The 15,506-nt window shown below is 43.5% G+C and overlaps 3 protein-coding genes across 3 annotated transcripts; all 3 read right to left on the bottom strand.

Moving 5' to 3' along the window:
- Positions 1-6,397: 6,397 nt before the first annotated feature.
- On the bottom strand, positions 6,398-7,200 carry LOC115673326 (40S ribosomal protein S23-2-like; the record flags this gene model as incomplete). Its single annotated transcript, XM_056308126.1, has 2 exons — positions 6,398-6,756; positions 7,012-7,200. Coding segments are annotated over 2 exons (330 nt in total), but the record flags the coding sequence as incomplete, so codon positions are not given.
- Positions 7,201-8,644: 1,444 nt separating this feature from the next.
- LOC115673147 (salt stress-induced hydrophobic peptide ESI3) lies at positions 8,645-9,164 on the bottom strand. Its single transcript, XM_030595232.2, has 2 exons — positions 8,955-9,164; positions 8,645-8,811 (listed from the first exon to the last, which is right to left on the bottom strand). Exons 1-2 carry the CDS (start codon positions 9,033-9,035, stop codon positions 8,728-8,730), a joined length of 165 nt encoding a protein of 54 aa, XP_030451092.1. The 5' UTR covers positions 9,036-9,164; the 3' UTR covers positions 8,645-8,727.
- Positions 9,165-12,651: 3,487 nt separating this feature from the next.
- Positions 12,652-15,330, bottom strand: LOC115673024 (uncharacterized). The gene is made up of 3 exons (XM_030595043.2): positions 15,226-15,330; positions 13,915-14,179; positions 12,652-13,105 (listed from the first exon to the last, which is right to left on the bottom strand). Exons 2-3 carry the CDS (start codon positions 14,131-14,133, stop codon positions 12,992-12,994), a joined length of 333 nt encoding a protein of 110 aa, XP_030450903.1. The 5' UTR covers positions 14,134-14,179; positions 15,226-15,330; the 3' UTR covers positions 12,652-12,991.
- Between the last annotated feature and the right edge of the window lie 176 nt (positions 15,331-15,506).

Below are 15,506 nucleotides of genomic sequence, written 5' to 3'. Positions count from 1 at the left end.
TTTTTTTTCGACACCTAAAAAAAATTAAATTTCACTCAAAGTGGGTGGCCACAGGTATTCTAAGCAATTATGTGAAGTTTTTTATTTTTTATTTTTTTATTTTTTTCGGCACCTAAAAAAATTTAAATTTCGCTTAAAGCGGATGGCCACAGGTATTCTAAGCCATTTTGTGAAGTTTTGAAATTTTTTATTTTTTTTATTTTTTTTCGGCACCTAAAAAAATAAAATTTCGCTTAAAGTGGGTGGCCACAGGTATTTTAAGCCATTCTGTAAAGTTTTGAAATTTTTACTTTTTTGCTTATTTTTATTTTTTTTGGCTTATAAAAAAATTTAAATTTCACTCAAAGTGGGTGGCCACAGGTATTTTAAGCTATTCTGTGAAGTTTTGAAATTTTTTATTTTTTTATTTTTTTCGGCACCTAAAAAAATTTAAATTTCACTCAAAGTGGATGGCCACAAGTATTCTAAGCCATTCTGTGAAGTTTTGAAATTTTTGATTTTTTGCTTTTTTTTTTTTTTTTTCGGCACCTAAAAAAATAAAATTTCGCTCAAATTGGGTGGCCACAGGTATTCTAAGATATTCTGTGAAGTTTTTAAATTTTAGAATTTTTTATTTTTTTTTGGCAACTAAAAAAATTAAATTTTGCTCAAAGTGGGTGGCCATAGGTTTTCTAAGCCGTTTTGTGAAATTTTGAAATTTTTTATTTTTATTTATTTTTTTAGGTACCTAAAAAAATTTAAATTTCATTGAAAGTGGGTAGCTACAGATTCTAAACCATTCTGTTAAGTTTTGAAATTTTTGATTTTTTGCTTTTTTTTCTCACCTCAAAGATCGTGACTTCCATATGAATATGTGTGTTGAAGAAAATGAATTCCTCATAAATGGTTCTCACTTTTGTTCCAGAAATGAAAAACTAACTTTTTTTTGGTTCTCATTTCTGGTTTCAGAATCAGTTTTGGAAGCAAACGTGTCCCGGAAATAGAAAAATGAAATTGCGTTACCAAACGGGTTTCTGGTCCAAAACTGATTCTGGGAACAAAAAACCAGTTCTGGACAGAACCAGAATGGTTTTCATTCAGCACCTAATTGATTATTATGTTCCTCTCGTCCTCGTACGGTGAGTGATTAATTAGGATTTAGCTTACGGAAGACAGTTTTCTAAGGGATTGAAAGTGAATGGTATTGGAGATATATAGGATAATTCTCTAAGGGATTTTCTTATAGTAGAGATAATTAGAATGTTCCCATTGGTCTTTTTGTATCTCCCGCTTCGAACTTAGAACCGGACCACCTGATCTTGAGACCAATCCGGTCCGGTTCCCGGACAGTCCAATGAAACCAGCAGAGCACTTCGGGCTTTCTCGGCAAAAAGACAAAGCAAAAACAGGGGCGGCTTGGGAAAACTGAGAACGGCGGCAATAAAGGCTTCGAGGGGGCCGCAGGTGGCTGCTAGTGGACGTCGGGAGACATGGGCACGGCGGCAGGAATGGTGGGCAAACGCGGCTGCACGTCGGGAACGATGGGCAACGATGACGAGACGCCGGTTCGGGCTGCTTTGTTGGTGTAGGCGGAGCGGCGGTGGAGCTGCAGCGAGGCTCCGAGACGCAAAGAAGAGATTGGACCAGACGCTCATCAGAGCGTTTGAGTGTTGGCCGAGGATGATGAATGGCAGCATATGGGGGATGGTGGCTGTGCGGTGGCCGCGAGGGGGTTAATGAAGGCTCTGCGACGGTTTTCTTCTCTCCTTGCTCTCGGTTGTCTCCCCAGTGACCGTGGGTGAGGGGAATGTGAATACATGCGTGATTATGCTGTTATCTAAGAAATAAAAAAAATTAAAAATAAATAAATTGGTTGGTTCCGGTCCGGGCGGTCCAAATCGGAAACCGGACTAAAAACTACCGGTTCCATATTATGGAATTGAGAACCGGACTAATGCTTCTGGGACCGGACCGAACTAGCCACCAACCGAATTGACCAGTTTAGTTTGATTCGGGTGGTTCTATATGCTCACTCATATCTCTCGATATTGCACGTACATCTTTTTTTGATTGTGCATATATTGATTGATATATGTTACTTTATATAGTTATCTCATCAAACCTATAAATTTGCTATATATTCTTATCTAGAGAAGTATCTTAATTAGGCGTAGTGAGTTTACTTTTTCAAGATAGTCGTTTCCTCCTAATGGGAATTTTTTCATTTCGAATTGTAGTTCCTCATTATTTAATTTTTTTCCCCTCCAATCCAAGAAAAAAAAAACAACCCGTAAATTCTCAACCTCCAATTTTTCCCCCTCAATTTTCATCCCCTTGATTTACGTAGGATTGTGCAATTTGTCTATTGTTATAAAATAAGCAAAACCGAACGAATCAGACCACATGTATTTAAAAATCATCGAGCCAATTGGTAATGGTGAATGCTTGGAGTTCTGCTCAAACTCGTTTTCGGATTTGTTATTTTGCAACTCTCAATTTGAATCTACATGTATAGAAAAATATACAAACAATTTATTTATTCCAAGTGAAATTTTTGTGCCTCTTCCTTCAAGACAAATGTTTGGAAAACTTTACAGAAATAGGAAAATGAAAATTTGACAAGTAGAGGAAGGGAAGAAGAAGATGTCTCTAGAATAAAATGGCAGTATATAGATAAGTATGTGATTTGATTTTGAAAGAGAGAGAAGAAGAATTGGAAGGAACAAAAAATATTTCTATACAAATTTACATATCTATCCTTTTTATCTTCAGCGATAAAGATCGTTCACATTTCTAATCATCTAAGCCATTGTTGACTTCAATCGGTACTCAGTGATAAGATTGGTTGCATCGTACCTGTTTTAGGCCCCGTTTGGTTCAGCTTTGGGAAGGGGCTTTTAGCCTCGAAAGCCCCTTCCCAAAATGCTGAACCGTTTGGTTCGTCCGGAAAGCCGAAAGCCAGCATTTGGAATGCCGAAGCCCAAAGCTGGTCCGAACCAGCTTTGGGCTTTCAGCATTCCACAAATGCTAAAGCCTATTTTTCCCTTCCTAAATTGCCCTCACTCAAATTTCAATTTTCCGGTTAGGCGGTCGCTCGACCCCAGGCGGCCGTCGCCTAGGTCAGGCGACCTCGCCGGCCAGATCCGCCCTCGCCGGCCACCCTCACGGTGAAGAAGATGAACAGTAACAGGGCAAAACCGAAATATTAAGAATAAAAATTGCCAAAGCCCTTTGTAAAATTTTTTTTACCAAACACTACTTAGGCCAAAGTAGCTTCACAAATTTTTTTTTACCAAACACCACTTGCATTTCCCCAAGTGGCTTTCACCTAAAGGTATTTGCATTCCCCCAAGTTGCATTTGAAAAGTCGAACCAAACGGGTTAGTATTTACCAAGAAAAGGCCATGACTTTGTGAGATGCCACTTCGCTTGCTTCTTTTAGGAATAATTACCAAAAAAAACCATAAATTTACCATGCGGATGTCAATTTTTTTTGGGGTCCAAATACGGATGTCAATTCGTTCATAAACTTTTTAGTTTAGCCAATTCAATCCTAAACATTTTAAAAATTTATCAATGTAGTCATTCCAGTCAAAATTGGCCAAAAATCACATGACGTGATTGCCAGTTATCTTATGTGACACAGCCGGCGTTGACGTAAATGATTTTTACAAATTTTCTATCTTTTTTTCTTTCTTTCTCATTCTTTTTTTTTCCCCAATTCTCGCTGATTATCTTCACAATGGACGAGGGCGGCAGCCCTCCCCATATTTGGGCAGTGAGGGTTCAGAGAAGGAGGTGGCGACAAGGAAGGCCTTTTCGCTGCTCAGGCGTCGGCAAGGCCTACCTACATTACACGCATCATCGCTTGGAAGCCCCAGTGGTCCCTCCACCGTGTCGGTGGCTTTTAATCCTACACCGACCACCTCACTGCCATTGCCGATATGGTTGAGGGGGTCTACTCGTCGAACGAGCAGATTTTTGGTCGCCATCACCTATGTTGAGCCTTTTCCAGCAACTTTTACGTGGTTTTAGATTCTAGAAGCACACGGTGGCTTTGGCGAGGGATGTGGCCCTCGCCTTGCAGCTGGCGAGGCCGTGACCCAAATCTAGGTGAGTGCCTTCACGGCCTTGCCATGTGACCGGCCTTTTCGAAAAAGATAAATAACGAGTATTGAGGGAAAAAGAAAAAGAAATTAAAAAATCGTCCATGTCAACATCGATCGTGCCACGTAAGACACTTGACATCCACATCAATGATTTTTTGCCAAAATTGATCGAAAAAACTACACTCTAAAAAAATTTAAGACCGAATTGATATTTGACCTTTTTAGTATTTTTTTCGTTCTTTTGTCCTAATTGTAGTTAGAGAGCTGGTGGTAACAGCCATATTAAAAAATCCGTAAATCTCCAATTTTCATCTTACAATTTGTTCTATCAAGTTGTTTAACTTTTAAACTATCTAATCACATCCATAAATCCAATCAAGCAACTTTTCACTTCAAATTCAACTAACTGGAGTTGTCGTTTCTCTTATAACCGGCAACGGTTTGACATGAAAGCTCGAGCGCAATGTTCTTGCTCAGAGATATCATTTGCTCAAAACCTGTAGGTTTAAAGTCCGGTAAAAGTACACTAGGGGCCCGTTTGACAACGTGCCAAACAGTGAAAATTTCTGTTCTTTTGTTCCCAGAAATAGTTTGGGAACAGAAATGCGTTTGGTAAACTTTTTGTTCCCCGGGCACATTTTTGCAAAAATTTGTGCCGAGAAACAGTTTTGGAAGAGAAATAAGAAGTAAAAAAAAGTTGCTTCTTGTTTTTCGGCACAATTTTGAGAATCAGTTTTTTTTCTTCTTTTTCTTTTTTTTCTTTTCTTATTTTTGTGTTGTTCTTCCCTGGGTTGGGCCGGCGAGGGGGTCATGGCCCTCGCCGGCGAGGGCGAGGCGCCCTCGCCCAGATCGGGCGAGGCCGAGCCTCGCCCAGATCGGGCGAGGCCGAGCCTCGCCGTTAGTCGCGACGGCGAGGTCGGCCTCGCCCAGAGACGGCGAGGGTCCAGCCCTCACCCTCGCCGGCCCTGGGCTGTGGCCGGTCGTCGGCCCCCGGTCGCCGGCGACCGGCCATGGCCAAAGAAGAAAATGGTAGAAAGAAAAAAAAAATTAACAATTCAAAATATTGTTAAAATATTATTTGGGAACAGAAATTTTGTATAGTTACCAAACGCTTATGTTCTTTTCTACTCTAGGAATAGAAATTTTGGACAGTTTATCAAACGCCTTCAAATACTCAAAAATTGTTTCCGAGCACAGAATAAAAAAAAATCATTTCTGTTCAGAAATAGTTCCCGGGCACAGAATGGTATTCATGCGCACCCTAGAAGTGCCATAACTTGTGTACGACGATCACTTTGGTGCTATAACTTTTTTTCGGATCACTTTGGTGTCAACTTTTTTGAAAATCGATCACTTTAGTGCCAATGCTGACGTGGCTCGCCGGAAATCCGATGTGGCGCTGACATGGCTCGCCGGAGAGGTCCAGTCAGCATTAAAAACCAAAAACAATGCCGTTTAGCCCGCTTACGTGTACTTTTTTTTAAAAAAAATAAATTATATTTAAAAAAAAAAACCTGCAGCAGCGGCGAGGAAACCCTCGCTGCTGCTGCCGCCAACCCACCACCGCCGGGAAGGGCCGGCGGTGGTGGGCGCAGTGGTTCGCGAGGGTCGCCGGCCCCTGGCCGGGGCCTGGCGACCCTCGCCGAGCCCAGCGAGGGCTGGATTCGGCCAGGCGAAACCTCGCCGTCGCGACCCAGGCGACGGCGAGGTCTCGCCTCGCCCAACAAAAGCAAGGCCAAACCTCGCCGTCGCGACCCAGGTGACGGCGAGGCTTGGCCTCGCCTTAGTCTGGCGAGGCGAGATCGACCTCGCCGTCGCGACCTAGGCGACGGCGAGGCCTCGCCCAGCGAAGGCGAGGCCGACCTCGCCGTCGCCTGGGTTGCGACGGCGAGGTCTCGCCTCGCCGAATCCGGCCCTCGCCGACCACTGCGCCCACCACCGCCGGCCCTTCCCGGCGGTGGTGGGTTGGCGGCAGCAGCGGCGAGGGCTCGCCGCTGCTGCAATTTTTTTTTTTAAATTAAAATATTCGAAAAAAAGCCACGTAATTTTCACCGTGTACAAGTCAGACCATTTTTTTTAATATAAATGCCAGGTTAGCTTTTTGGCCGGAATTTTGGCCGGAGTCACTAAAGTGATTGATTTTCCTCCGACTTGACACCAAAGTGATCCGAAAAAAGGTTATGGCACCAAAGTGATCGCCGTACACAAGTTATGGCACTTCTAGTATACTTTTGCCCTTAAAGTCGTAACATTAGTCAATAATCCCCAATCGCCAAAAGAATTTCCACATCAAGGACAAAAAGGGAGGATAAGGATGAAAACGTATCACATGGATTCATTTGCCACAAATTAAATAAGATAAAATTATATAGTTGGAACAGGGGCACCACATTTAGGATCCCCTACCACAAAGGACATGAAAGAAAGAAAGGTGTCGGGGAATTACACGGTATCTGGTCAAAATTTCAGTAATGAAGTTCTGCATTCAGGGATGGTGAGGAAGGAACTGAACTTTCCCAGGGCCAACTCATGACCTCGGCTTCTCCTTCTTCTCTTTGAACAGGGCGAGCAGCGAGACGCCGGAGACCTTCACGACCTTGAATCTGACTCCGGGAATATCGCCCACGGCGTGGCCCTTCCGTCCAAATCCCGCAATCAGGACCTCATCCTGCACCCACCAATGTAAAAGCCACAATCAGTTGAAGAAACAACACTTACATGACTGTTCTAAACTCCTCACTCGGTCGCATAATGGAGAAAAAAGAGGGTCCTATTCGAATGCAGGTCGTGTGCAATGGACACTTCACAGAAGTTTCGGGAAGTATAGCATCGAAGAAAGAAAAGACTCTACGCAAAGGCAAGCTCCGGATTCATAGATAGGCGTCACGACGAATTTTCAAAAAGCCTAGATTATAGAACTCACGTTCTCCTCAATGTAATTCAAGCAACCATCATTGGGTACAAAAGCAGCAATCTTCCCATTCTTGATCAGCTGGACACGAGCACATTTTCGGATAGCAGAGTTAGGTTGCTTGGCTTCAATGCCACTGAAGAATCCAATCAAACGATAAGCTAGATCCACAGCGACAAGTTTCACTTCTGAGATCCCACTTCATAAATCGTGATACCAGAGAGAGAGAGAGAGAGAGAGAGAGAGAGAGAGAGAGAGAGAGAGAGAGAGAGAGAGAGAGAGATTGCGACTTTACATCTTCTCCAGAACAGTGCCATTAGCATGGGAGGAGCCGGCGAAAGGCTTTTTCCACTCATTCCCAAGGTGGGACCTCTTGTATGCCTTGTCCGCCTACCTCTGTCTCCGGCGGTGGGACTCCAGCTTGCGACCGGCTCCCATTCCCCGAGTCTTCCTGCGTAACATTCGAAACTCTATAAGCATGCAACACTCCTAAGACCCCCAGGACGCTAAGAATGGGAGACGCATGAAACCGAATATACCCAAAAGCCGCCACGACAAGAATCGATAAAGCCGTGACACATTGAGCACATACAGATTGCTCTAAAGGATAGCCTATTCGAGCTAGAATTGCCAAAGCTATCGGACCATAGAGAAAATAACTGCGACCATGGTAACACGAAGCGGCTTAGCAGGAACCGAAGAGCATCCAGCAACAAACACGACAGAACCAGGATGTTCTCCCGAAACTAAACTGCAGCTTGCAGCATTCGCTAAATTAAGCTGCCGCCAACCAACCAAGTGCAGCTGAAATTTCATATTGTGCATCGCTCTGTGCCTCTTCAACGAGTAAACTAGCGGCACCACTGAGACTCTAGATTCCAGTTTTTTCCTCTTTCCCCCACAAAAATCCAGCATCCTTAGGCCCTTCGTAACCAGAAAATCCACGCGGCAATTCTCACTCTCATCGATTCGAACACAATCGCATACGCAACGAGCGCTTTACCCCATTTTGTCCGGTGAAGGAGATCGCTCGACGACGAGAGACGCTGGGTGAGCTCCGACTTCGTAGGGTTGGTTCTACAAGCGCCGGCGACGAGGAGTCCTCAGCTCTTCAGTTTTTGCAGGCCTTTTATCGTCCGTCGAAGCGGGTAAGGGGGCTGTTTGGATACGCTGATATACTCTTCCTCGACTGGAACGGTGTCACGGGCCCTCAACCTGTGTAGGACGAGCCCGTTCCTGGAGCTGGATTCGTTAAATCCGGCCCGGTACTACATGCCCAGTCCTGATGCTTCTCTGACCATGGTTGTTCTTTGTTAACATTCTTATATTAAAGTTGTGAAATGATCTAATTAGACGACCAAAAAAAAAAAAAATATCTCCCACGGTTTCCATTTTGCTCACATTCTCAAGGACTTTCATTTGTGCAATTGGATAGCGTAAGTCGTGACATGTCCTGAGTTCGAGTTTTTCTCGATAAACCAATGATGCCTACGAGTCCCTGTTTGCGCGCTTTTGTCCTAAGTCATCTCCCCGTTGCCGGACATGCGTTGCCGGACATGCATTATCACGAGCCAAGTGGATCGACGCAAAGCGGAATCACACATGAGCACGGGATGAAATCCAGAGGGAGAAGAGCAAGACGAAGTACAAGAACCAACACAACAATTTTATTCAACCTCACAAAACAAGGAAAAAACGTACAAGAAAAAACGAAACAATGTCCTCGTGCTATCCAACCAGGACATAGATCGCATATATGATCCCCGGAATGTACCCCAAAATCGTCAGCAGCAAATCTATCCAGAACTCCACCTGCAAATTGCATCCAAATTTTCAAAAAAAAAAAAAAAACCCCACAAAAAAACACTAAAACTTAGATGAATAATAATATTGGGCAACTGATGGAAAAAAAATTGCAGAAAACAAGAAAGAAAAAAGTGCGTGTGGAAATATACTCCACAGCCATAACGAAGGAAGACTCCGACGGGCGGCAGGAGGATGGCCAGGATGATCTCCAGGAACGTCTCCGAACCCATCCTTCCTTCCTTCCTTCCTTCCTGCTCCTTTTCTGTTCGAATCGGGCGGACGAAACTGAAGGCGGACTCCTCAAGAGTTCTCTCTGCTGCGCCTTGCGAGAGAGTTCGCCGCGATGCAAAAATCTCCTGGCCGATGCAAAACCGGTAAAATACGTAACTGCAGCGGGAGAGGGGGAGGAGGACCACAGGTGGCGGCCGGAGAGGGAGCTTGGGAGCGCCAGGTGTGGGGTCTCTGCCTGCCACGTGGGGCTTCCGGTAGTGAGCAACTGCATGCTCCTTATGACTCGTACTCCCATGAACAGAAACCACCCACCCACTGCTACTTCGGTTCAGATGCACGTCCACGATGACTTCACCTTTATTACAGGTGCTTCTTATTAAGGGTGAGCGGTTCCAGGTTCCGGATAGGTTCCGCTTGGAATCTGGAACCTACCCTCGGGTACAGGTTCCTCAAAATGAGGAACCTGGAACCTACCCGTCGAAACGTGGAACCTGGAACCTACCCTGTCACAGGTTCCAGGGTCGGTTCCAGGTTCCAATAGGTTCTTTTTTTTAATTTCGGTTCCATGTTACAATTCCATTCCATAAAATACAATCAAACACCCCCCTCGAAAAAAAGAAGAAGAAGAAAACCTATCATTCACAATAAATGTGCATCACCAAATCATCCCCGGATGATTCACTATGATCAAAGCAAGAAGAAAGCCGAAACCTTGTATAATATCTCCAGTCACATGCCAAAAGATCCATATGGCTTGTGTGATTCATTGTTTTACATAGCCTAAGTGTAGCATATAAAATTTTTCACCATATCCACATAGAACGAATTAGTATTTCCCCCGCCCTACCACAAACGCTGAGTCTGAACAACACTAAAGCCTGACTACACCAGTCGACCATATTTTCAGCAAGGAGAATGGTGTCTTAACAGTGAACCCTGATGAAAAGAATCCTCAAGTCCTCCATTTACCCTGTAAAAATGAACAATTGCCTGACACTACTACACTTCACAAGCTGGAGATGCACTAGGATACATACCAACCAAGGGCTTACACAACATCGAAAGAATTCGACCAACAGTTGAAAATTTCGCTTAAATGGCTTCAGACTGCTTTCGATTTTCAAAGGCTTTCTAACTATATAAGAATTATCCTAGCAAATTAAGAGCGAAAGGGAAAGCACACAAATCCATCTTCATGTCCGTGTACTCGAACAATTTTTCAGACTCATGAGCACATTAGGGAACTCGCAGACATACTTGCCTTTCCTCAACAAGATCTCCACAATCTGCACATTCCCAATGCTCGCCGCAGAATGAAGCGGGGCCCAACCTTCTTCATCTTTGCTGTTTATCACACTCACCGACTGATCGGCATCTGACAGTACATCCACTATCTGATCCATTCGAATGAAAAGCAATTCAACGCAAAGCAATCCAGTGAATGGATTAAACAAACATCATGAACACCGAAACAGCCAAACATATTTCACAGCAAGCCAAGCAAATGCGCGAATCAAATGATTTATACTGTCATTCACGCGATCTCTTAGAAAACCCATTGAGCAAAGAACGATTGTGATTGTACGCAAGGCTTGAAGTTGAAGACATTTATTCATATTCCCCGTTGTACCTTGAGTTTTCGGCACAAAAATCGGTACTCTATTACCGGCGCAAGATCATCCACACTGCGACGAGGAATTAGAGAGAATCGCTTCTCCTAGACTCTCTGGTCCAAGAGGCTATAGCCTCACCGACTCAGAGGCTAATCCAACTGGACTCTGACGCTCTTCAGTGGCCATCGCTAACGAAGCTAAAACGACTCGACAAAGAAACGCCGAACCAGCGTCTCCGGCGAAGCACCTTATCTCAACTCGCTGGACTTCCGGAGCGCGGGCAAAAGGAAGAAGATACCTCGGCGTGACCAGAGGAAGTGGCGACGAGCCCGAATAATCGGAGCGAATTCGTGTGGGGAGGTCACAGGACCTGCGGTGAAGAAGGCAGAGCGAGGCGGAAGTGGGAGAGAACCGTGGAGGCGGAAGCGGAAGCGGGAGCGAGGGCGAGGCGGAAGCGGAAGAGGGAGCGAGGTAGAAGCAGAAGTGGGAGGGAGCTTTGGAGGATCGGGTGTGATTCAGGAAGAGAAGGGAGCATTTGGGAATTAGGGTTTCTAATACTAAGTTTATGTTTTTGGTTCCGGTTCCAGGTTCCGGTTCCTATAGAAACCGGGAACCGGAACCGGAACAGCCGGTTCCTAAAAATGGGGAACCGGGAACCAGACCCTCTGTCCATGGAACATGGAACCGAATTGGATCCACCGGGTCCGGTTCTCCGGTTCCCGATTCTACCCTAGAACCGCGCTCACCCCTACTCCTTATGGGTTTTGGTAAACCTCATGTCTTGCATCCATGTTTAGAAGCTAATAACAACCATTCTATTCTTTTATTTTTTTATATTTTTGTTCACAGAAACATATTCAAAACAGAAATCCGTTTAGTAAAATAATTTTATTATTTTATTTCTGTGTCAAATTTTGGACCAGAAATGAGAAGTTAAAATTTGTTCCTTTTCTTATTTCTGGAACAGAAATAGAAATAATAGCTCTCCTTTCTTGCTCACCCTTGCCCCCCACCGCCGACCGCTCGCCGATCATCCGCCGTCGCCGCCCGCCGCTGATGCTCGCTGGTCGGCTGTCCTCCGTCGCTCGCCGGCCGGTCGTCGACCGGTGGGAACAGAAATTTTGTGTTGTTATCAAACACTACTTTTTGCTCAGAAACTCGTCCAGGAAAGATTCTATTTCTAGCCAGAAATAGAGTCGAGGAAGAGAAAATGTTGTCATTCGCGCCCCGAATATAATGTAGATTAGGGTTCCATCGGATTGGATAAAAAAATGATATGATCTAAATTGATCTATTTAACCTGTTTTGATCAATTTATGTGCAATACAAATTTAGTGATCCAGATCCGTATTACTAAAACATGTCAATATTTAATCCAACCTATGAAAACTCGTATCCACTTATTTAACACTATTTAAGCACTTCGCTTGTGTATTTTACTTGGATGAAAATTTCATATCAAAATAAAAAAAAATTATATTAGGATAACAAGAAAATGTTAGTAAATAAAGTGAAAAGCGTAAAAAAAAATTATAGATTGAATACTTATATAAAGAACTATAAAAGTGTGCATGGTTGCGACGGCACATACTGTGAATGCATGCTTTATTGTTTAAAGTCTATTTAATCATCGCCAAATTCAATTTATCACCAAAATATTTAATAAGTGGATGCATAACAACTTGTTAATTCAATCTGTGGGAACAGAAGACCTCGATTCTTATATTAATTTTCCCCAAATTGATTAACTTATAATTAAAATATAGGTTACTAAAGTGACCTATTCATGACCTATTTTTTGGGTTACCAGGACCATTTTGACCGTTCTACTATAGATTCATGTCTATGCTTTGCTTTTAACACACGATTCATCCCAAAAAAGAATGTGGGTGTCGACAGGATTGATTTGGGAATGCATCAAAGAGTCTCGACTGTTAGGAAGAGAGGCCATAATGGTTTTGTTCAGGCAAACAGATGGCCCATAACACCAATGTGAAGCATCTTCTGAAAACTTACTTGCGGTATTATTCAGAGGATATGGGAAACAACAACAAGATCGCCAATTTGCCCTGAAAGCTCCCAGCCTTACTGTCCAATGGCTGGCTCAAAAGTCAGATCGAACAAATATAATCCGATAGTGTACAAACGGATTGCAAAACCACCTGAACTAGCAGATGTCACAGGACCACAAAAATGATAACACCCCATGTAACAAAACAAACTGAATGGTAATTGATCCGCTAAAGTTAAGCAGACACGCACGGGAACAGCTCCGGAGTACATTGGAATGACTCTACAAGAGTTGAATGGGACAGTCGAAGATCGAGCAGAGGTTACCATTGTTAAGGCTGGTAAACCTCAGGGAGCCTAAGGCCTACACTGGAAGCTGATTTTCCTAGTATTCTTTTCATCTCTTCTGATCTATCCACAGCAATGTTGTAGGAGAACAGCAGTTCCTGCACAGACATTGCCATTGTGAAATGTTAGAGCCTGAATGTTTCTACAAAGAACTTCATTGTCACATGATTTGGTTAACCTAAAAATTTCATTTAGATCCTAAGTGGCATCAAGTGTCATACGAATTTGTAGTAACATTTTTTCAAAGATACTGGAAAAAAATTTGGTTCTCTGCTTAGGTTTGTAAAGATTAAAAGCAAAAAGAACATCACTTTCTCAGTTTGTTTTGCCTAATCATCATTTCTCAACTGACAAATCCACAACGGCATGTGCATCATAATATAATCTTCTTAAAATTAGGAAACATCTACTCTCTCTATTTCTCGGCCTTCTTTGATGCTCTCGGAAACAAAGCTACAACCATTCTCAGAAAAAAGATTGCCAAACAGACATGATTCTGAAAAGAAACCAATGCATAATACTCAAAAACAGATGTTAGATCTCAACAAAGTTCATGATTATAAGAGACACTGCTTTATATTCAAGTTAAGTGTTTTTTAACTTCCGCTAACCACTAATCTTCAATAGAAGCAGCACACGAACAAAAATTTGCTCTATTGATAAAAAACCACAATTTGCAAGGTGAAGCACATTGATTTCCCAGCTAGCGGACCTACAAACTATGAAAGAATGAAAGAAGTGATGGTTTGGTGGGCTGAAAAATGGTCGCATTAACTGCAAGAGTAAAATTTTCAAATTTCCTTTCCCCTTCTTCCGACAAAGATAGTGCAAGCAAGAAAGCATCCAATATACCAAAACGCACCTTGAAGTAAGGGGCAAAACGGATATGACATAAATTTAACAATACCTTGTGATGGTGCACGCTGTTAAGGAGGAATGTGTAATCCTTTGCAAGATTTATTTTCTGTTGGATAGATGAGGGGTCCGTGAGAATGCAGTTCTTCCGAAATTCTTCGGTCACGTATTCTACAAAATGTTTCTTTGTTTCTTCCTTGCCTACGTGGCTTTTGACAGCCTTGAGGAGATGGCGATACACCTTAGCTGCCTGCAAGGCTTCCGAACCCATCTTCAACACAACTTTACTTGGCTTCCTCCTATGTAATTTTCGTTTTCTGCACAAGAAATATATACGCTGACATAGGAATTGATTTTATCAGTTGTTAATTGCAAAACGATAGCTGTGGAAGAAAACCAGAGAAAAAAACCCTGCCTACCTTGAATCCACATCCAAAACTACATCACAGAAACTCGAATGTTCAAATAAAAAGTCCCCATGTGTCAGCCAGAGGATACAGAAGAAATGCAACATGAAAGTGTCAACAATGAAGAGTAGCAAGCAAACGCATAGAAGTACAGGCCCAAACAATTCATCCTTCCTTATCGCCGAGTTTACGCATACATGCAAGGTTACGCATTTAAATTTCTTAGAGAGCAATCAGAGAGGAGGAGCACCGATTAGAGGTGATATCAAGTGCTTATGGATTAAAAAAGACGTCACACAACCAAAATCATATTACAAGACAAAGAAACTTTGCGTCAACCACGCATCAGCTGAGAAGAGCCTGTTAGTGCAACTATCAATTAGGTCGAGCTTCTCTTTTTCTCCCAAACACAAAGCATACGACGAAAAATCTGAACTCAAGAAAAATTTGTGGCAATGGGTGAGACTTCCAGAAAAAAATAAGCGCACCATACTCGAAGGCACCGCCAATTCCATGTTTGGCCGGTAATACTGCTCGAAGACATTCATCAGGAAGCACAACGCGCTCAAATAAGTTCGGTGTACAATCGGTAGTGCTGAAACAGAGAAAACAGAACGACCAACTCCATCATAAAAAGAGGTCGACCACACGACGGTGGCTGGTGGTGGCCGCCGGCCCTACCGCCGCCTACCGCCCCTGGCCACCAAAACCGTGTTCGATGTGTCTTTATGCCGTGATATTATCTAACAGATTAAACGGTCCACAATCAGGCCGGATGAAGACGAATTCGGACAAATGCGGCCACGACTAACGACTAAAAGCACACGCCACTCCAATTTTGGCAAACATTACAGACAAGAACGAGAGAGACCACGAAAAGCACGAATCTAAGCAACCGAAAGGAGATCCGCCGGAGAAAGAGAGAGGGAGAGAGGGAGGGAGGGAGGGAGAGGAACCTGCGGATAGATGCGAAGATTGAGGGCGAGCGAGAGAGCGAGCGATCGGTGCGAAGGTAAGAGAAGCGAACGCGCAGTCGAGCGAGGGGACGGAGTTTCAGCAAAGGAAGGAGCACTCGTGCGAAGCAAAAGAGGCGGAACCGAGCGAGAGAGAGCGAGAAGGAGAACTTCATTTTTTCAAGAGGGGCAAATTGGACTTTCAATAAGATTTTGAGGGCCAAAAAGATATTTGGCCAAATTTCACGATGGATTGAAGAAAGTAGGCTTCCAAAAATGCCAAA

The sequence above is a fragment of the Syzygium oleosum genome, unplaced genomic scaffold (genome assembly GCF_021117445.2).
Source record: "Syzygium oleosum isolate NSW1041296 unplaced genomic scaffold, Sole_v2.1 Sole_v2.02, whole genome shotgun sequence".
Lineage (NCBI taxonomy): Eukaryota > Viridiplantae > Streptophyta > Magnoliopsida > Myrtales > Myrtaceae > Syzygium > Syzygium oleosum.
Note: the sequence above shows the minus strand (reverse complement) of the source record. Positions and strands in the feature narration are given on the sequence as shown.

Coding starts and splice junctions, on each gene's coding strand:
- LOC115673147 (XM_030595232.2), bottom strand. CDS start 9,035: ATGGGTTCGGAGACGTTCCTGGAGATCATCCTGGCCATCCTCCTGCCG. Junction 8,812..8,954: donor TCCTTCGTTATGGCTGTGGA/GTATATTTCCAC, acceptor TGCAATTTGCAG/GTGGAGTTCTGGATAGATTT.
- LOC115673024 (XM_030595043.2), bottom strand. CDS start 14,133: ATGGGTTCGGAAGCCTTGCAGGCAGCTAAGGTGTATCGCCATCTCCTC. Junction 13,106..13,914: donor ACAGCGTGCACCATCACAAG/GTATTGTTAAAT, acceptor ATGTCTGTGCAG/GAACTGCTGTTCTCCTACAA.